Source organism: Pteronotus mesoamericanus, unplaced genomic scaffold (assembly GCF_021234165.1).
Source record: "Pteronotus mesoamericanus isolate MK-2021 breed Mesoamerican mustached bat unplaced genomic scaffold, CSHL_Meso_final contig_657, whole genome shotgun sequence".
In the NCBI taxonomy this organism is placed as follows: domain Eukaryota; kingdom Metazoa; phylum Chordata; class Mammalia; order Chiroptera; family Mormoopidae; genus Pteronotus; species Pteronotus mesoamericanus.
The window spans coordinates 20,472,114-20,493,690 of NW_026555229.1; the positions used below are offsets into that span (position 1 = coordinate 20,472,114).

The following is a 21,577-nucleotide window of genomic DNA, read 5'->3' on the forward strand; positions in this document are numbered from 1 at the left end:
ATGGGGAAGAAGCTTACCCAGACTCTCTTTTTACAAATAGTAACAAGATGACATTTGAATTTTATGTCAAATAATTGAGATTAATGCCAATTAGTGAGTGATCAGGTTCTTTTCTGTTTAAGGTTCCTTTGTGCTCAAATTCTGGCGTGTGTGTATATAAAATAGTGCAGTTTTATGGGGCGGGAGGATGTGCATGTGGAGATACCTGTGTCCCAACTGTACTTGGAGCACAGAGACGTGTGGCCTACAACTGGCCTCAACCGAATCACCCTCCTGGATGTCCTTTAGAACAACCTTGAGCTTCATACACCCGCAGAGTCCCCAGAGCAGACTGAGGTGGGTCAGGAGACACAGCCCGGGAAAGGGAAAGGCACCAAAGACACCAGAGGGTAGCCAGGTGTCACCTTGCCTGACCCTAAGACCAAGACAGGAAAGAAAATGCCATCTTCCTTCCTGTCCTCTCTCTGGGCACCTTCTACTCCCTGACTCACCTGGGGAACCTGGGGCCACTGAGCTCACGGTCACTGTGCAGTCTGGGGCCAGCTTGCCAGAGTGGAAACCCTGGACTGACTTGCTGCTTTAAGATGCTGCTGCCACGCACAAGCTCCCGGGGTTTCTTGCAGGGCTGACAGTCACTGTGGGAACCGCCTGTTCCGAAGGAAGGCGGGTGAGGTGAGGCCGGAGGCATGCCCCGAGGACAGGCTGTTGAGGTCCACCCCCAGTGCATCCAGGTCTCGAGGGTGAGAGCCCTGGTGAGTGCCAACAGGTTCCTCCTCCCTTCTTCCAGGTGTGTGAAGGACGAGACCTACAGATCCTACTATCAGCCGTCGCCCCACATCGTCCGCTTCAAATTCAGCTCCTTCCGGTTCCTGAACCGCTTCCCCTCCGTGTACCTGCAGTGTAAGATGGTGGTGTGCAGGGCCCACGACTCCTCCTCCCGCTGCCACCGGGGCTGCGTGGTGAGGTCAAAGAGGGACGTGAGCTCCTACCAGGAGAAGGTGGATGTCATCCTGGGACCCATCCAGCTGCTGCCCCTGCACGCTGAGAAGAGGAGCCTGGGTAAGTGGCCACCCTCCCACCGCAACACCCCTGGGGGCCCGGGCCCATGACCCACAGGGACTTAGGGTGTTTCTCTTGGTGTCGTGTTCCACCTTGAATTGGGCACCTACTGTGCGCCCGGCATGCTGTGCTATGCCTGTTGATACAGAGTCCAACTGCACCTGCCTCCCACCTTCCTCCAAGGGCTCCTGGTCTATGAGGGATTTGGTCAAGAGAGTTCTGACCTGGGAGGCAAACACACCTGACACCTTAACCTCTGGGTTCTGAATGCCTCACCTGTAAGACAAGACTGTTCCTACTTGCCTCTTGGGACTGAGGAGAGGGTTACATAAAACAATGTTAGTTAAATTGCCTTGGCCTCTGTCCGGTACAGTTGCTGAGCCTGATGGACGGTGGCTTTTGATACTACTGTGATTGTCACTGATATTAACAACAGTAATGAGAACGCTATTACTCATGATGGTATTAACCACAATCTGTAGTTCCAGGGACCGGAAAGCAGGGTGGGGGCAGGCTGTGGGGGTGCAGGCAGGACTGGTGTGTCCTGACTGCCACAGAGGCTGACACTAGCCAAGCCATTTCATTTTCTCTACCTGGAGTGGGGACCACGTGTCCTCCTGCGCTGTTTTGTTTTGTGTGTGGATGAGGAAGTGTTTGCAGAGTGAGTCCTAGGATTTCAGGCCCAGGGCAGGACCAGGTCAGCAGATGTGGTGGCTCTGGTGACAGAGGCAGTGGTGGGGTAGCAGTAGGTGTCACAAACCATCCCCTGGGTCATAGGGATTCCCCCGCCTTGGGAGCATCTTTGACTGTTCTCCCCTTGTGTCCCATATTCAGGCTGTCCTCACATTGGGCTGATTCTAGGCTCTTTCCTCAATTACTCATTCATTCCATGTATATCCACTGAATGCCTACTATGTGCTAGGAGACAAATAACTAAAAACAGAAACAGGTCAAAATCCTTGTCCCTGAAAAGCTTAACATCGCAGCAGGAGAAGACCGTGCAGGGTACCTCCAATGGGAGCCGGAGCTGTGTAGACGGAGGCAGGGCTGGGAGATGAGCTCGGGGGGCAACAGGGACCCTGCTCACTCCCCTCCTCTCCCTTCTCTTCCAAGGGGCACCATGGTGGCTGGGGGCCTGGGTACCCCTTGCCTGGGACTCACAAACCCATTTTCCAGCGGCCTCCAGTGCTCCAGCTCTCGCCCCTCCTGCCCACCGGGAGCCTCCGGCCAGGCTGACCTCCCAAAGCCCCACTCCAACTTCCTGCTCACAGACCGTTCCAACTCCCACGGCTGGCCAGACACAGGGAGTCTCCCTGCCCCGCACTCAGCTGCCCTCTGGTGTCTGGCCTCAGCTTCCGGTCTGACACTTCTCCTTCATTCCTTTTTCCCCTCCCACCAGACAACCAGTTCTGATGACATCGCCCTGCCCTGGGACCACCACCCTCACTCGTCTCCTCTCTGCCTCTGCTGGGCTCACCTGGTCCTGAGGTTCTCTCCTCCCCAACCTGCCGCTGTCTGGCGTGGAGGCACAGGCCAGCGCCCAGGGGAGTGCCCCCGGTGCTACCATCTCCGCTGGGGTCTTCCTGGCTGTGGGCCTGGTTCTGGTGGCCTTCACACTTGGGAGGAGCCCTCACGTCACCCGAGGCTGGCCTCTGCGCTCTACCACGTGAATCCAAAGAACGAAGGCATGGGACAGTGCTCAGACCTGGGCCCCACGGGGTCCGGAATCCAAGCAAACAAGCGAGAAATGTGTGCCCTGAGCTTGGCACTCAGCAGCACCTGGACTCTGTTTACTCCGGCCCAGGCACATGGCGGGGGAGGGGCGTTGAGATGGGGGTGCAGAAAGGCAGGGACAGGTTTTCCTTAAACCAGGCTCGGTGCTGGGGCAGAGTGTCAGGCAAGCAGGTGCTGTGTCTAAACCCTGTGTGCCAAACGTTCTCAAGAGCAGAGCTTCCTCTAGAGAGAATTACTCTTCTCACCTTTTGTAAACTCACTTCTTAGACCTGTACTGTATATCTTAACCTCTCAGTTTATAGGACAAGCTGAATAAAGAATTTTTTTCAAAGCATGTATCAGCTGGTCATTGTTTATAGCGGCTCACCTAAGCACTGGGGTCTCTTCAAATTAAGCTAAGTAGGGTGGGCTGTCCCAAGAAATGATCAAGGCCAGGGGCTCTGCCCTGTGGTTTCCAGAACCTTCTTGAGAATGGATAAGGTGTCCACCTTTGTCCTTGGCATGTTTTGGTTCAGCCCGAAGCAGGAAATACTTTTGTTTTTGCCAACAGAATGTGGCACCATGGTGATGTACCAGTTCTGAGTCTGGACTTCAAGGGGCTTTGCAAACTTCCATTTACCGTCTTGGATCCTGCAATGGCCCCGTGAACACACCTGGGTTAATTTGCTGGAGGGAGGAAACCTGGCCCAATCACTCCCATTGATCCAGCTGATCATTGTCAACCCCCAGGAGGAGAGCCAACTACCTGAAGTCAGTTGACTGCAGACACGGGAGGCCCCCACTGAGACCAGCCTCAATTGCTGACCCACAGAATTATAAGTTAAATTAGTGATTGTTGTTTTAAACCACTACATCTGGGGGCCCTATGGGACTAGATAAAGAGGAGGAGCCTGCATCCTGGAAGGGAGGTGGGAGCAAGAACCAGGAGTTGCCTGAAACCAGGAAGCCTTCGCAGGTGGGTCATACCCTGAGGACGCCTGGAGATTGGGCCCCAAAAGAAGACAGGGAGAGAAGGCACCCAGGCAGGCAGAGTTGCAGAAAATAAGGACCAGGACACACAGTTCACCGTGGGCAATCAATAAAACTTTAGTAATGGTGAGATGCAGGTTTTCCCATGTACGTTTTCCAGATGCTCTCTCCTCCCAGGCAACTGGGCTTTGTCACGTCTCTGGGGTGGATGCCTCGTGATATACAGTCCTGGCTCATCAGCATTAAGTCTCCTGGGAATTCAGCCAAGTGAAAAAGATTGCGGTTTGTTAAGCCGGTGATGGACCGTTCCACTTTCTTTGTGGGGAAGAACGGCTTCAGGTCATTGGGCTGGTAGGTTAAATGTTTTCTGGGTTCCTCTGACTTGAACATTACATTCATTTTTATTTCTTGTCTTTTTATGTTTTTTTTCTCTTTCTCCTCTTGCGTGCCATCATCACAGTTGTTGTTGTCCTCACTCTCGTCTTGCCCGGCGTTGCCTCTGGTCGTTGGGCCCAGGTTCCCTCTGGACACAACTGAAGTGTTCCTGACCCTTTCGATGGAGGGTAACTGCAGGTTACTTCTCAGGGCCCGAGCTGACTGCATGCGCTCTATGTGCTTGCTCATGTCGAGCCACTCTCGTTGTGGCATTTTGAACTCTTCGGGGGGCACAACCATCCTGGCCATCCATATTGTTTCTATAGGCCGGTAGGTGGAACAAGTTGAGGAACACAGTTTTTTATATTCCATCACCTGTCTGTAATCTGCAGACAGCAACTGGAGTTCCTTGAGCATTTTCCGTTCCTCCTCTTGCTTATAAGTCAGAAACCTCCTTGATGCTCTGGTGTGAACCCCACCTAAACGCTGACAATGAGGCGAGGGTTGTTAAAGTGTCTCCAGCACAGGAGCAGGGGGTGTCTACAGGAAGAATTAGCTAGTGGCACCTACTCCCATCATTGCTGAGTGTGTCTTAGCCCCTGTGCAGTGGGCAAGAGGGTGATTCTTCAGGGTCAGGCAAGCCTGGGGTCTGATTCTGACTCTCTTTCCATACTAAGAATGTGGAAGAAGTTTATTGACTCACAGGACCACTGTACAGCCTCCGGAAAACATCAGCTCTGAGAGCAGCGAATGCAAGGTAAGAGCTCAAGAAACAGTGCCTCTGTCATTTGCTATCACTTATAGTCACATCCCTAGTTGGGACTTGGAAATAAGAGAGTGTTTTATGATACAAACGTGGAAGCTACTAGTGGACTCAGCCAATGTGAGTCCTGTTTGGGAGACTTATGTCTCTACCACTGGTTGTTTGGGAACCTCTGGTTCCCCCTAGGACAGAGGTGTCTTGTCCATGGGCCACATGCAGCCCAGGATGGCTATGAATGTGGCCCAACAAAAAATCATAAATTTACTTAAACCATTATGAAACTTTTTTTATGATTACATGTTGCAATGAATTTCATGTGTGGCCCAAGACAACTCTTTTTTCAGTGTGGCCCAGAGATGCCAAAAGGTTGGACACCCCTGATCTAGGCCTGCCTTCAGCAGAGCCTCCCGGTGTATAAACTTCAGGACACTTACCAGGATCTCTTTCTCCAAGGGGGAATATTTCCCGAGGGCCATGCGTGGGTCTAATTGACAGAATTGGATCCATGTCCTGGAAGGCAGAGAGACATGTGCATTTGAACTCTGGAGAGGGTCTTCCTAGGTCTCCCTTTAGGAATGAGAGACCTTACAAATAGGTAAGAGAAAGAGAGTCAGAATCAGACCCCAGGCTTGCCTGACCCTGAAGAATCACCCTCTTGCCCACTGCACAGGGGCTAAGACACACTCAGCAATGATGGGAGTAGGTGCCACTAGCTAATTCTTCCTGTAGACACCCCCTGCTCCTGTGCTGGAGACACTTTAACAACCCTCGCCTCATTGTCAGCGTTTAGGTGGGGTTCACACCAGAGCATCAAGGAGGTTTCTGACTTATAAGCAAGAGGAGGAACGGAAAAGAGGAGGATAGCATTATTCAGGCTGGGGCACAGTGACCCAGGTTTCTGCAGGCTCGAGGTGGGCTCCTCCACTTGGCCTTAGTCTGAGATGGACGGGAAGGAATGGACAGGAAACACAGCTACACTCACCCCAAAGGTGAAGCAGAACATTGATCCCCTTGGCAGGACAGGGAGTCTTTAGCCTGAAAAGAATCGCCTGCGTCCAGTGTCCTGGCTGGTACTCCGTGCTTGCTTAGCCTTCCCTCTGCCGTCTTCCTTTCTTGGGCCCCTGGATCTTGAGACCTCTGTTTTCCAATCTTCTGACAGCCACTCTCCCATTCTCTGATCATGCTCTGTCAATAGGCTAGGATGGGAAGTGTCAATGCCTGGAGTTAATCTTTCTCATATAGTTTCATGGGAACTCAAGGGACTAACTCACTAACTCTTCTTGCATCATAACTGCCCCCTTGGGAGACCTATTGTGAGGTCTGAGTTCAGGCATCAAAGGATCCCCTGGGGTCATGTTGGTGCGCAGAGGAACAGAGTGGCCAGGGAGATGATCTGACTGTGTCTTTGCTGCTTACAAGTTCATAAAGACTGCTTGGCTCTTTCAGGATGAAGGTTCAGTCAACTCAAGTCTCTCTGGAATGGGCTTACCTCTCTAATCGTAGTTTGTTATGCTCCGTCTGGGCCCCTATCCATGGTTCTTGAAATGATCTTCTAGGCTGTCTTTCCTACTGCCCCCATATCTTGAATACCTCTCTCCTTTCTGGCAACTTGTTTGTCTTTCAGAATCCATCTACTCCCCTGAGCAGTGAGCCTGCACTTTGATGATTCCAGTCTGGTCATGACCATTTGGGCTGAAGGGAGGGAGGGGAAGGGAGAACCAGAGCCCCGGGGGTCAGCAGCAGTTAGTGAGGCACCCCCAAGGGGAAGGTGAGTCCCAGAAGAGAGGTCTTGGATGAGGTCCAAACATGAGGTCTGACTCTCTTATGCTTGGTGAGTCCCTCCCCTGCTGATCTTGGAAGGAGTGAGCTTGCACTGATCACTCTACAGAGCAAGCAACATCTCTACTAACTCCTGAAGGACAAGTCAGGTGGGTAGGAGGCATGGACCTTCCACACACAGGATGCAGCAAAAGAGGAGAGTCTATGAGAGCCTGGTGTGTTCAGGGAACTGGAAGCAGCTTGGGCCTGCAGGAGGACAGGGGTAGGGAATGTGGTGGAGGAAGAGGCCAGGAAAAGGGTCAGGCAAAGACCAAAAGAGCCTTAGGCCACGCTGAAGGGTTGGCTCTTTTCCCCTGGGAGCGTGAGGCTGGCATAAAAACTCCCCCTGAAGGAGGTGGCATGCTCAGCAGTTTAACTGTTTAAAAAAGTTTATTGAGATTACCATAAAATTCACCTGTTTTAGACATGCAGTTCAATGATTTTTAGTAAATTTTCCAACTTGTGCAATTGTCTCCACTATTCAATTGTGGAACATTTCCATCACCCCCAAAAGATCCTTTATGCCTCTTTACAGTTAATCTACTGACAACTACCTGTCTAACAGTACTTTCTGTCTCTACCAATTTGCCTTCAGATGTCTTCGTGTTAAAACGATCCTTTCCTTTCTAGCTTTAAACTACCCTCTCCTCCTTAGCTTTCTGCTGTGGGGTGGGGTGGGGTTTTTTGGTCCCCTTTAACTGCTAGAGGTACCACACTACGTCCATGCCTGAGACACCTGCCCTCTTCCTTTGAAACCGGAAGTACGTGTCTGAGCTCCCTGAGTTTAATGGCTGCCCTGGAGAGTTGGGCCAGAAATCCCCTTAACTTCCCATAGACCAACACAGAGGTGACTAAGCAGTTCTGAGACTCCGGGATTATGGAGGGAAGGTGTGACCTGTGGTTTCCCTTATGTTTACATAACAGCCTCCTGTGTTAGTCTCGGCGCCAGGCGATCCCAGCCGCAGTTCTGCTGGTCCCACTACAACCAGAGAAGGCAGGAGGCAAGGGGGGTGGGCAGCCTTCCTGTGTTCTGAATGCTCCTTCCTGCTTGTCAGTCCTTGTGAAACCTGGATGCAAACAAAATAGGAGCAAAGGCCCTTCCCCCTGGAGCCACAAGTCAAGATTGTAGGTCTAAGGGGTTACTCTCCCTCCCACGATGGGGAGCTGTAGGAATAGGCAGGGGCCAGCATCCATTCTTGTCTTGCTGTGTCCCTTGCCCCAAGGACATGTTTGATTCAGCTTTGTCCCCTATCCGGGTTGTTCCATGCTCCATCTGAGGAGTAAACAACTGAAAAGAGAACGTGGGAGGAGGGAAATTGGGTCTCTGGGATGTACACTCCATCTAGCTCACCAGGTAACGGGGGCTTACAGGGAGGCAGGGGGCGGCGCTCAGTCCAGCTGTAGAGAATTAAAGAGAAAGGGCTGAAAAGGAGCCGCTCAAGGCCATGTGGGCTGGTGGCAGACGTGGGTCCCCAGAGCAAGGCGGAGCCATTAAATAATAGAGGCTATGCCTGGCCCATTTACTGCTGGGGCGTAGTGACAGGGCAAGACTGGCGTTCGACTGGTGTACGGACAAGCTTGTCACTTATTTTTCTCTTACCTGCAGAAGCACTTTATGGTGATGGGTTAACCATTAAACATTCATTTGGCATGTTTTGCAAGTATTGACATTACTGGCAAAGCCTGCTAATGTAGAAGTTTGTTCTATGAGGATAAGACTGGGTATTTTAGTCTCCTTAAGTGTGGTACTCTCCAAGGGAGAACACTTTTCTCCAGATGGGCTTTCTTTGGTATTCATACACCCATACACACATTCACTCGAGCATGCCGTGAGCTCAGCTCTTTGCTAGATGGTAAGGCTACTAAGATGGACAAGACCAGGTCCCTCCTTTCTGGAGGATCTCACGGAGCGGGGTGAGGCAGGTCAGTGCACAATATAAGTCATGTTATGACAAGTACAAGAAAGGGGTTACCGTACTCTGACAACGCCGGGCAGACTCTTAACAGCCACGGGCAAGAGGGACTTCCCATGGGGCAAAGCTATGGATCTTCAGAGAGAAGACGTATAAGAATTTGGGGAAAGGATATACTTGTACACATTTATCCACCTCCCTGGTTTTTCTGTGAATTTCTGGCATGAACAGACCCTGCGAATGCCTATGGGCCTCGAAGCGGCAGAGGAGATGGGTGAAGAGAAGCAGGTTGAAGCATCTCCTGTGTGGGGAGATTCAGTGTTGGGGAGAGGTCTCTACTTGGCTGCAGAGATGTAAGCAAGGGAGGGTTGGTCACTCCCAACACCTCTGGCTTCTACCAGGGCATGCGTGGCACTTGCCAACAGGAGGAGGGAGGGGAAATCTGTCATTGTCCCAGGAACATTTCCTTCACCCTGGAATCCCAGATTTTTGCGTACCCTCAGTGGCCTGTCTTAAGCAGTTCCCCTGACGCCTGACTGTGGCATCAGAGCGTCCCTGCTGAAGACACCAGCTCTGGCCACTCAGCTTCTCTCTGTCCTGTCCCTCCAGGAGACTCACTGGGGCCAGTGCTCTGTCCCCAGGGGGGACTTGGCGATTGAACGTCCTTGTTCCCAGCCTGACTTACAGAGGAAGCAAACCCTACTCCTCTATGTCCAGAATATAATTTTATGCCAGAAACGCAAAGAGACAGAACTTGGGCAGGTCCTGGGCCACCTAGAGCAAGTTGAGATCAGATGAAGGAAGACCTCCAAGGCAGCTCCTGGCTTCTCCTAATCATCTGGATTTTAGAATTTTCTCTGAAATTTAACTCATTTGAATGTGATCTGTCAACGTCACTGTAAGAAAAGTGTCATTTAAAAAAAATGAGACAACATTGGTTAATCACATTATATAGGTGTCAGGTGTTTGACACTATAATTGGCGTGCTCATTTTAAACGTAAAAAATGGTACTCATTCATAGTCCTGGCATTCAGACTTGAGAAGTACAGTGTCTTTACTACAACAGGACACATTTGGGAATTGTTCTTGGCTTAAGGTGCAGGCAGGGGTGGTCCAGCAGGTCTGAGATATTAGACAATGAAGATAGGACAAACCTTAACTCCTTTCAATGTAAATGCCACTAATATCTCTCTGGCAGAATCCAGTGCAAATGATTCTCATCTTTTCAGTGGTCATCATTTAGAACCCAACTATGTCAGTGTTAAATGTTGCTATTAAGGTTGTAATTTAAGATGAAGCTTTCCTTATTCCGTGGTCGCACCTTCTATCTTTCCTTCCTTTTACTTTTGCAACCTAAGTCTCATGAAGCTTGGATCACAGTCCTTTCAGGCGGAAAATGGGGGGTTCCTATGAGGACTTTCCCTTGGGGTGACTTCTTCTGCAGGTTTGTTAAACATCCCGTAGCTCTAACATTCATGTAGGTCTTTCTTGCCTTTCTCCTGCGGTCATTTAGTCAAGTGGCCTCTTGCTGTGCTTCTCTGTGTGCAAATGATGTTGGCTTGGGAGGGGGCATAATTTAGAAAAGACTAATTGAAAAATAACTACACTTGTAACTATAGACCATGCCTTTAAGATATTCTAAGCTTATGCAACTCCTATGATGATTAAGCATGGAAAAATAAAATAAAAGAAACATAGATTAGATGTAAAAGCCACCAAAACACTACCATGACATTCCTCTCCTTTGGGAAGTTTGTATTTATGGTTTATTTTTAAAACAAGTTTCTCCAAGAACAATATACTTATCTGAACTATGGCCTTATGTAACAATTATTGGGGGAAATATTCCACTATTCTAAAAGATAAGGAAGCAGGGAAGAATGTGTGCTCCTCAGATGCCAAGAACTATACAGAGGTGGTGGTCTCCAAACTTTCACAACTTATTCCAACGGTTTTTGTTCTGTGAACTTCAGCAAATTCTTTTCCAGATATTGAAAAGGTCAGTTGTAGTTTCAAGGACATTGGTTTCAGGCACATTAAAGCAATATGAGTTTTTTTAAGCGCACGGGGAAAATAAACAGTGATTTTACCTGACTGTCGCTTCTCGCCAGACTAGGAGTAGTCAGCGCACAAGGTCTCACCCAGGTTCCCATGTGCTGCGAAGGTGGCTGCAGTCACCGCCTGCCACAGCTCCTGGGGACGACATGCTGTTGACAAAGAGTAAGAGGACTGTTGTTCTGCAACTTCAGTTGATCTGGTTCTGCAAATACTTCAGACTCCAAGCAATCTTTTAAATTCTGGACTTTTGAATAAAACGTAAAGCATTAATATTGTAAAATAATATGGAACAGGACAGGGGAGCTAGAAGTCAGGATAGAACTCAGTTTGAGCCAAAGTAAATCACCATAGGAGCCTCCAGGATGTAGATTTTGTTTTATTCTACCAAGGCCTAATACATTATCCTTCAGAATCAGTCACTCTTGTAATTCTTAAGATCCATACGTATTCCTTCTTAATGTCTAATTAAGATATAGCCTTCCAGGAAGTGAGAATAAGAAATTATCTGTTTTACAGATCAAACTCCAAAACAAAAGATAGCTGTAAAAAAAAGGTGATTAACTTGAGGTGCAAAAAAGAAAAACAAGCCATTTCAGTCCTCAACCTAGGTGCTCAGCTCACCAGCAGTGGGGACTCATTGTGGCCGGTAACGAGCCAAGTCAGAACCCTGGTCATAGTGATGGTGCCCCACGCAAACGAGACAGAGAAGGAAGAGAAGCAGCCCAGGTGTCTGCATTTTGAGAAGAAATGTATCACCTGTCAGTGAAGGGGTATGGCCTGGGTTCAGGTCAGCTCGGCCACTCCAGCTGTGTGAGGCTCAGATGAGGTCAAAGTGAGAAGGTAGCGCAGAGGAGGTAGCAAAGAAATGATGGGAAAACTGTATTAGAATAAAATTACAAGGAGAGAGAGAGAAATGCTCAAAAGAGAGAACATCCTCTCCCCTCCCCAGCCCAACACACACACAAGAAGAAGTTGCAAATACGAGCAATTTTGCATTTAGAGGCTCTTTGCTTCCAGGAAGGCCCTGGGTGAATCTGTAGGGGGGACCCACAGAAGCTGCCAGAGACCGATTCCCTTCCTTCTACTTCTCAGGAGGCTCATTGAAGGAAGTTTGACAGACAAAGGAACCCGTGTGCTGAGGGCAAGTTTCAACGATTTGCCCAAGGTCACACTATGTAAAATTAGAAAAAGCAAAACAAAAAAAAAGCCGCCAATCTCGATATAATCTGAGCTTAGATTCCCCAGGAAATGGTGTGGCGACTGAACGATGCAAATCGGCCTGATAAGGAGATTGAAGTTGAATACAAAGGGCGGAAGCTCGCCCAGGAAAACTCTGAGAGGCCAGGGTTTAGCAGTACCCACTGCCACTACCCTCCAATGGCAGGTTTGGTCTGGAATAAGGACTGCACTGACGTTAACAATAGTAATAACTCATATTGATTGAACATTTATTACTAGTAGGCTTCATCCTATGAGCTACACATAGCTTAACCCATTTAAATATGCATATATGTTTGAAATAACGTGAAAGTTCTAGGAGGCATCTACTTCTGAAACAAACCAGACTGAGTTTTAGCCACCTGCTCTGGTAGGCTGGGTGACATTTGAAATACCGACGTCCTCGTACAGGCCCATCGCGGAGCTGACCGCTCTGATGGCCGCTGTGTTTATACTTTACGTTGGGGAGGCCTGGGCTCAGGAAAGGGGGTGGGGTTCCAAAGGGTTGTAGGGTGTCCCCAGGGGTGAGGGGGCCGCTCATTACTCACCAGTGAGAAAGACCTGCAATTTTTTTACCATGACACAGTGACAGCAATTTGGGCCACTAAACACCAGCCCTGTTGGCGGGTCTCAATCCTGAGCCACCTTGGCTTTTCAGGAAACTTCCCCGGGTAGCCCATTATTGTGGTGGTGGGATCTTCCATATGTTTCATAAAATGCAGTGCATACCCTCCCCTCACCGCTTCCCCCCCGCCCCCCGCCCCCGGCCCGACAACGACCTCTTCCTGCCTGGAAATGCAATGCGTTCTCTATCTGGAAGCCTCTCTGCTGCTTCCCCTGGGTTTTCAAATGTCCGTATGAAACACTGGTCTTCTCTGCAAACTGAGTTGTTTCAAGGGCTCGAGCTTCATCTCCGTGCCCTGAAGGGACCGTGTGGACAGCTGGTCTCTGTCTGAAGGTCAGGGTTGTGAGAGGCCTCAGAGTTGCCATCTGCGGTCACTATTTACTTAGATGATGCAGAAGAACCCATGAGTGGTTTTCAGGTTGGTGTCCCCTGGCTGTGCCTGGCCGATGTTCCATGGAAACATCTCTGTTCTCGGTCTGTTTGATTCTGAAGCCCTCTCAAGTCAGAGAAGCTTAAAATACCTAGTCCGGTATGTTCCTAAAGTGAGCTGTCTGGTGGTTTATGTGACAAAGGAAATACAGTTAAATAAAAGCACTGGGATCGTTTTCCAGAAGAGGGGCCTGGCCTGCCCCTCCCAGGCTCCGCCCTCCCAGGGAACAGTCTTCCATCAGGTGGAATTTTGTCTTCCAGGAGCTGCCCCTACAGGGTGGGGCCATTGGCCAGCCTTGTCTCTCAACAATCACATCACTTGTATGCAAGGAAGCCAGGAGTAACAGCAGTTTTGTTGGGTTTTTTTTTTTTTTTTTTTTGATGATTTGGGTTTTCATTTTGTTTGTATTGTGCCTGACAAAATACAGTTGTCTGATGGTTCCTCAATTATGTTATTTTTAAAAAATAAATTAATTGTAAAAAAAAGCCATCCTTTTAACACTAGAGGATTAAATACATAACTTTTTATTTTTTAAAAAATTGATACAGTACAATCCCTTTATATAGTGTGTCTGGGAAGCAGGGGTAACGTCTCTTTCACAGGCCACGTTTTCTGCAAGGGTGTGGTGAGTCCTGGGTTGGTGGGGCCATGTGACCAATGACCACCGCATGCACAGCAATAGTATCTACCAGAGTAACAGATCTAAAGTTAAGGCTAATCCCAGAAATTATAATAAATGTGTAATACAACCTAGAGAAAGAGGGGACCCACTTGTCTCATGTGGCTTTTTAAGAACATAGAGAGAGAGAGAACATGACAAACAGCCAGCCTGAGTTCTCCCCCTACGGCTCCATCCTCTGACCGGCTGACCTTGGGCATGACAGTCCGTCTCTGTGTCTCCGGTTCCCATGTATACAATGGACATATGGCTTACTGTTCGGTTAACTCACGGAACTATTAAAAGAACTGAAATGAAATATCAAATGTGAAACCCTGGGTGATAATTAAGTACTAGGTAAATGTAAGGAGTTACCTATTATTTTACTTTATTCCTCTTATTTAGGCTTATTTTAATGAAACTGCATAGTCTGCCTGAGTCAGAATGGGGGAGGGAGGAGTCCAAAGAGAGATTGAGTTATAGAAAAGCAAATAGAGATTCACTTTTGGCCTGTAAATGTTATACCAGCTTTGGTTACTTTCATCTACGGAATGCTCTTTCTCCCTTTACGTCTGCTCTTTTCCTGCGTTGGCTGAATTTGATTGAATTTATGATCAATGGCACTGAGACCATTAGAAAACCTCAAAAAGTCTGTTACATCTACTGAGAAAGAACAATCTTGCTTGTGAAATTTACAGATCTCTTATAGACACCTAATTTTACTGAATCTTCTCAATAACCCTCTAGAGTGAGCAGGGCAGATAGTATTATCTCACCTTGCTGGAGCTAAGAGGATCACCCAAAATCACAGGGGAGGAAACAAGACCCAGGTGCTCTGAACTGACGTCATACCTCTCAGCCCCCTACCCATGATCCTACTTGTCCATCATGAGCAGATGTGGGTCTGGCTGACCTTGGGCATCCTACACAAAAAAGAATCCCAGTAGCCATTCCTGCAGGACATGGTGGCCAACACATGGGATTCACCCAACTTGCAGAGTGGTCTGAAGAAGGAATACATTGAGTATTCCATTGGAAATCTACTTCCTTCCAAAGCCTTTTCACAACGCATTGCGCACTGAGTCTATAAAACCTCCCCGTCCTTTCCACTGTTTCATTGACAGGCATGTAGAGTTAGACACACGCTCTGGAAGGATGTTCTCTGTCAGAAGACTGTGAGAGCCTAAGGCTCAGAGCAGAGGAGAAGTCTTTGAAGTCATGGGATAAAGTATTGCTATAAGCCAATTTTCTAAGTAGAGATAAAATATTTGCTAGGGAAGCAATAATTTGAAGAGCATCAGGTATAAAGGAGTGTTTCCAAGTTCAATTCCACAAATATTTAAGTATAAGACATCATGCTAGGTAAGCAACCTTTTAAGTAGGACCAGAAATGATGTAAAGAGAAGTTCTTCCCTCAAGAGTTTACAAGTTAATAGGAGAAGTACGACAAAAACACTGTGAACTACAATTAAGGCAGAACGTATTAAGGGTTATTAGAGAGGTACCGAGTGGATGCTGTGGGGATTGGGAAATAAGAGGAAGCTTCTAGAAAGGAGGATAGGCAAGCAAGGACACTGAAAGACGAGTAGATTCAGCAGCCTCTTCCTCTGGGCACCGCCATGTGCCAAAGGAAATGATGCCTTTGGTGAAATCCAGGCTCCTAGAACCACAAGATCCCACCTGCCCAGCCAAGGGCCAGCACACAATTTGTCTCTGATTGCACCTTCTGACTCTTCCATGGAATGGCTTTAGGAGGTGGAATCTCTCTCCCCCATAGCCAATGCACACAAAATGCCAAAGCAAACGAGCCATCCCCTGCTCTGAGTGCCAGCCAACCCAAGCCTGAAAAGAGCGTCAGGTTGCAGGGCCCGCCCTGCAGGGGAGCCTGGAGAGGGTATAAACCTGAAACTGAGGCTTCTGCTGTAGCTGGAAGCCTTCCCGACATGGGCTGCCCAGCCCTTCTCCTCGGGCTGCTGCTCTTCCCTGTGGTCGCTCCACACGAAGCAGGTACTGCCGCGGATGCCCCGGGGCCACTCTGCTCATGCCTGGCTCCAAGCTTGAAAGGGAAAGTCTGGGTATTTCCACAGAGCCCACCAGCCCACTGTGCGGGAGCTTAACATGAAATGAAATCCCGAAGGATAGAGCTTTCCCGCCCACTGGTTAAGATGCTGCTGCGATGGTCCCTGAACGTCTCATCATGAGCAATGTGGGGAAGCTGGGTCAAATATTTCCTGTAAGATTAATTTTTTTGTGAACAAAGCACTAGCTAATTTATTGCTATTTAAGCAAGACTCTGGTTTTAGGGCTCTGGAGAGGGGGATAAAGAAGGGGTGCTTGGCTGTGAGGTAATTAAGGGCTTGGAAAATGTTCTTTGGCCTGTATATTGATGTTCGTCAGTAGAGGTGCTGAATGGCTGTTGTGATTTCTTTCCTGTTGCTGAATGGAGGTAGACAATGTACCATAAAAGAATATCTTAGCCTGAAATATGTGACATGACATAAAATTATTTAGATTTGATTCGTGAAGACTTTTAATCTGAAAATCTATACCTTTTTTTAAAAAAAATGATCAGTTTGATAGTCTTAATCTGTACTCCACATAGAGTCTTCTTAAGGAAATTTTAATTTAATTTAGAACTACCCTAATTATCCACATAAGTTCAGTTATTTTTATCATTACTTTGCAACTTTAGGGAGATCTATTAAAGTCCTTTGTTACTTAGCTTTCCTACTTATACTAATAAATAGGAACTTGGAAATACTCTTGCACAACAAATAGCTTGAATATGATATGTATTCACTATAAAGAAAAACCTAACTCACCACCCACAGAATGTTTGATTGTGAAGTTTATACTCAAACTCTTTTTTTATTCTGCAATTGAATAGACATGTTTATGCCAACTACCTACTGAAACATATTTGTTGAAACAAGCTGGTGTGTTAAGAAGGGTTTAAGTGACCTCTTGAACCCTTTGGGACCCAGGGCCTTGCTTTTCATTTATATGCCTGACGATGTATAAGTTTGGGCTAGAAAGGTCTGCATAGTTCAAGCCCTAACTCCATATTTCCTGACCTTGTGCATTTGGGCAAGTTTTTAAGTTCTCTATGCTGCTGTTTTCTCTCCTATGTAAAAGAGATAACTCACTGGATTTGGGGGGAGGTTTAATGAAATGATGTTTGTAGATTACTTGGAAGAGTGCCTCAGGCCTAGAAAATGCTACATCAATGTTAACTGTTATTATAGATGCTATAAATTCTGAACTGTGTATTTGAAACTGAGGAGAAGAAAATATAGATAATCAGATTCAGATTATAATATTCACCATGATGTATCCATTCTCCAAGGAACCAAGGTATTTTCCTCTTTCAATATTTCAGTAATAGGTGTCAAGCAATAGATTTAATATTTTTACCATACATAATAGGAAAAGACATCTTTTTTTTTTTTTTTTTCCAGCATGTCAATACTATGCAGGTAAGTACTCTGGAAAGTTATGAACTATACCAAGTGGAAAATGCATAGGACTTTCTGAAACATTACATTTTTCAAAGTTTTTAAAAAAGACTTTATCTATTTTTAGAGAGAGGGGAAGGGAGGAAGAGAGGGAGAGAAACATCAGTGTGTGGTTGCCAATGTGTGGTGCACCCCCTATTGGGGACCTGGCCTGCAACCCAGGCAGGTGCCCTAGATCGGGAATAGAACCAGCGACCCTTTGGTTCGCAGGCTGGTGCTCATCCACTGAGCCACACCAGCCAGGGCCATTTTTCAAATCTGTGAGATAATTCAAAATGCAGGTTCATCGTATTGATTCCAATTTGGCAAAGATGGTGCTGACTTTGATGTTGCTGAGGGTTAAAAAGTATGGGCATTGGGAAGGTAGTTATAGGCTTGGGTAATTGTGACCCCTGGAACAGTCTGGAATGAACCGCAATGAGCTCTGCCCCAGGGCCGTATTTGCACTACCTTACGACTCTTCAGGCTACGGCCACACCACCCTGAGTGCACCCGATCTCATCTGAAGTACATCGCTACTCTTGGGAGGTAGAATTGGACTGTGATTTAATCTGTTTGGAATCAGATGTTGAAAGGGTTTAGGAGAGATGCAGAGAAGGAGACTGTAAAACAACCCTCAGTTTGGGACAAGTGACTGTAATGATTTCTGAGAACTGCAAAAATACCACCCTAAAATCCAGTGATTCTCTTAAGACTACACCTTGCTAACTACTTTATAACGTGTTGGAAACAGCAGAAAATAGATCCCTGAGCACAAAGATCAGCCTCACTTCTGGTCCCACCCCGTCCTCCTATCACATTGAGAAATCTGGTCCCAGAAGCAAAATTAGCCAAAACAATGGCTGTCATTACGCTGAATTGGGCATTTTGATAATCCAGTTACAACAACATCCAACTCTCTTCTTCCTCTGCCATATCCTGCTTTCCTTAAAGTTTGCAAACTTACTGACAATACTGGCCACACTGAGGGCATGTAGTCCCATGGGACCCATGTCCTGGCACATCTGGTGGCACAGCAGAGGAAGGGGGCTCCACTGATAGTCCGAATAAATGAGTGAAGGACAATGACCAAGCCTATCATGCCACTGACGTCTGCTTACCGGACCCTCCCAAAATAAACACAGCAGGATTCTGGGGTGGTTTCCCCTCAGTGGCTTAAATCTAAGGATATTTTAGAGGCACAATAGGTCTTACAGACACAATTGGCAAGTATCAGCTGCCACCGGGACCACTTTCTCAAGGACTGTCTGGCTCCTTCTTTATCTTTGCCCCTTCTCCAGTGCTTTGTCCACATTCACACTCTCTTCTCCCCTCCCCTGAGATATGTACCTCATTACCGTTTACAGAAGAGTGTTCTTGAGCTTCTGGGAGCATATGGATTAGTGATATGATATGGCCTTGTGGTGTTTATAGGCTCCTTGTGCTGATTGCACAAGAGTCTCAGAGACAATGGGACCAGTGCGCCCTTCCGGGGATTCTGGGGACAGCAACCAGGAATACAACCACGGGTCAATGCGAGTCTCCCTGTTATCAGAAGGGATTTGGGGTCCCCGCAGACTACTGCTGCTCAGTTAATATTAATGCGATTCACAGCCAACATGTGAGGACAAAGGGCAACTTGTTGACCACCAGGAAAGGAAGGCCTACCTCTGAAAATGTGTTTGTTCCCTGGTGTAGAAATTATCTGATCGACACAATCCAAGTTAAACAGTTAAGAGTTTCTAAAAACCACCTTGTGATCAAGCTACAATCTGTTCAGCTGTGGTCCTGCACCCACTCTGCCTCCCGGTCTGACCCTCTGACCACACCCCTCATCCTTCCCTCACGCCCGCAGACCCCCCTCCCAGTGCACTCAGCCCCCGGCTCCCACCCCTGGTGCCTCCATGGTCAGGAAGGGGGCCCATGGGGTGGGATCCCAGCTGGGTCCACACAGTGTCTGCTGTCTCGTTCACCCCTGATCAGACTGTCAGCAGGCATCACACCGTCTCATGCCACCTGCAAGGCTGACAACTCTGAGGGCCAACCTCCCCCCGCCCCACACACATACATACACACCCAGCCACATACGTACAGTCTCACATACATATATACACAAGCACACTCAGGACCAACTTGTTTCACCCCTCCTTTCCTCCTTGTTCCTGGCCCACAGGAAGCCCTGCCTGTCCTTGTCTCCTGTCCCCAGTGCCGTCCCCTGTCTCGCTAGGGATCTGTTATCTCCTCACTCATAAACCTCTGCTTTCTTTCAATGCCCTGCATCCCATCCTTCTCTGTCTACTTGACTTCTTCCTGCTCTTCTTCCAAGATTCAGATCCATCATTACTTCTTAGACAGGGTATCCCGGATCCCCCACCCTCATCGTGCACTCCTAAACCTCTCTGAATATCTCCCCCTTCGCTCCTTAGTACTTAGCATAGTTGTAAATCTAATCTTAGTTTTGGATAAATGTGACTGCTACCTCCAGCTTCCTTAAGCTAGACTCCAAACCCTGTGACAGTAAAGACCAAGTGTGTTCTGTGAACACAGTACTGTCTATCATCCCTGGCACATGAGCAGTAAGTTCTTGTTAATACGATTAAACAAATGGATTGATGCAGAATATGTTCCTTTCCCTAACAGGCAATATTTTTGTGTCTTTGAAAGGCTGGCCACCATTGCAACTAGTGAATGGGTCAAGCAGGTGTTCTGGACGTGTGGAAGTTTTCTACCACGACCAGTGGGGCAGGGTGTGCGATCACCAATGGGACGTGAATGACGCTGATGTGGTGTGCCGGCAGCTGAACTGTGGGCGCGCCCTCGCCGCCCCTGTGGGGGCCCAGTTCGGTGGAGGTGAAGGCAGCTTTCTGCTGGATGATGTGGACTGTACAGGAGGAGAGGATTTTCTGGGACAGTGTCCTCATGCTGGCTGGTCTCTCCATAACTGTGGTCCTAGAGAAGATGCCAGTGTCATCTGCTCAGGTAATGGTCCTCTCTCCCTCCAGGGTTGCACGTCTTACCCCGCTGGCATCTCCATGGGTCTCATTAGTGATGCTCGCACTGATTGGTGTCATCGTAAACTGCCTCTGACCACCTTTATGAGCCAAAAGTAAAGAAGTATTGGTCATTTGAGAGCTTCAGCTGGAGCTCAGGAGCTTTCCAGATGCAGGATGTTGACATGGGTTTTGTACAAATTAAAATAGTGGGAGATATTGGTGGTGCCATTACAAGGACTAGATTTTGCAATGACTGGTAGAAACACAACGTAAGTCAACAGTGGCATCAACCATTCTCTGAGAGTGCTCAGCCTCCCTTAAGGAGGCTGTGGTGAACTAAGACAAAATTTTTCCCACTGAACATTTGCAGTCTAATGAAGGTGAAGAAACAAGGCATTGATAAATTGAAATAGCACTGACACTTTTTTTTTTTTGGCCTCTTAATTGTGAGTCCAGGCCACATTCTACTAATCACAAATCTTTGACCGGTCAGTAATTATCGTAGTCATCAGGGGCCACGGCCTCTCAGCCTTGGCACTGCTGACATGGAGGCCATGTGACTCTGGTGGGGGCTGTCCTGTGCGCTGTGGGCAGCTGAGCCTTTCCTGACCTGCACCCATTGAATAATAACCGAAAATGTCTTCAGACATTGTCAAATGTCCCTTGGGTGATAGTGGTGGTAGATTGATCTCTGTTGAGAATCTCTGGTCTAGATATACAACCGAATTTTTACCAAACACACAGCTAACATTCAACATACTAGCAAAAATAAAAGACATGCATGTCTGCCAACGGGGAGGGGTGGAAATAATTTAGTGGTTCTAGAATTTGGTCCCTTGCTAAAAGTCCCTATTGCATCCAACCAGGAAGACTATCTGTATGATACTAATATAATTAATAAGTTTTTAAAGTCAATTCAAACAGCTCAAAGATTGGGGGGTGGGGAGGGGTGTCATGTGGTGTGTGTTGGTTTATTTACAGTTATTTTTTTTGTTTCTCTCTTTTTCCCTTTGATTTGGCTTTATTTGGTTGGGTTTGGGGTTTAGAATTCTATCAGAGCAGTTTATTCTGTGAAGCCTCTGGGTTCCACCTGTTCTGTGTGTGCGACGAGTGTTTGCCTCCTGGTTGGAGGTGTTTCAGAGCTGCTCGGGGAAGCCAGCACTGCCGCAGCTGAACAGAACCTGTGATATTAGACACGCTTATATGTTTGATGGTTAATTAATGGTCATCTGAACTGAGGCAGGAGAGTCAACATTTATATTTCTGGGAGTCATATTCTTTCATTTTAAAATTTATTTTAAATTGAAGCATTTCTAGAAAAAAATGGCCTTCTTCTGAACTGCTCTTTTCTTTTCCCACATATTAGCAGAGACTGAGTATTTAAAGCCTGCGTTGGGTAAGTCCGTGCTTTTGTTTTCCAACCTGATGTTTCTCACTCTCTGAGCCACCTGGGCAGGCAATAGACAGAT

General features: G+C 47.6%; 2 protein-coding genes across 2 annotated transcripts in view; one reads left to right on the plus strand and one right to left on the minus strand.

Annotated features, from left to right (window-relative positions):
• Positions 1–21,577, plus strand: part of DMBT1 (deleted in malignant brain tumors 1) — a 138,216-nt gene that overhangs the window by 49,534 nt on the left and 67,105 nt on the right.
• On the minus strand, positions 3,880–6,082 carry CUNH10orf120 (chromosome unknown C10orf120 homolog). Its single transcript, XM_054581215.1, has 3 exons — positions 5,883–6,082; positions 5,335–5,410; positions 3,880–4,623 (listed from the first exon to the last, which is right to left on the minus strand). Exons 1-3 carry the CDS (start codon positions 6,080–6,082, stop codon positions 3,880–3,882), a joined length of 1,020 nt encoding a protein of 339 aa, XP_054437190.1.

Bases quoted from the DNA above. Each gene is read 5' to 3' on its own strand.
- CUNH10orf120 (XM_054581215.1), bottom strand. From the start codon at position 6,082: ATGATCAGAGAATGGGAGAGTGGCTGTCAGAAGATTGGAAAACAGAGG. The intron at 5,411-5,882 runs GTGAGTGTAGCT...TCTGCCTTCCAG, and splicing joins TGTTCTGCTTCACCTTTGGG to GACATGGATCCAATTCTGTC. The intron at 4,624-5,334 runs GTAAGTGTCCTG...CCTCATTGTCAG, and splicing joins CCTTGGAGAAAGAGATCCTG to CGTTTAGGTGGGGTTCACAC.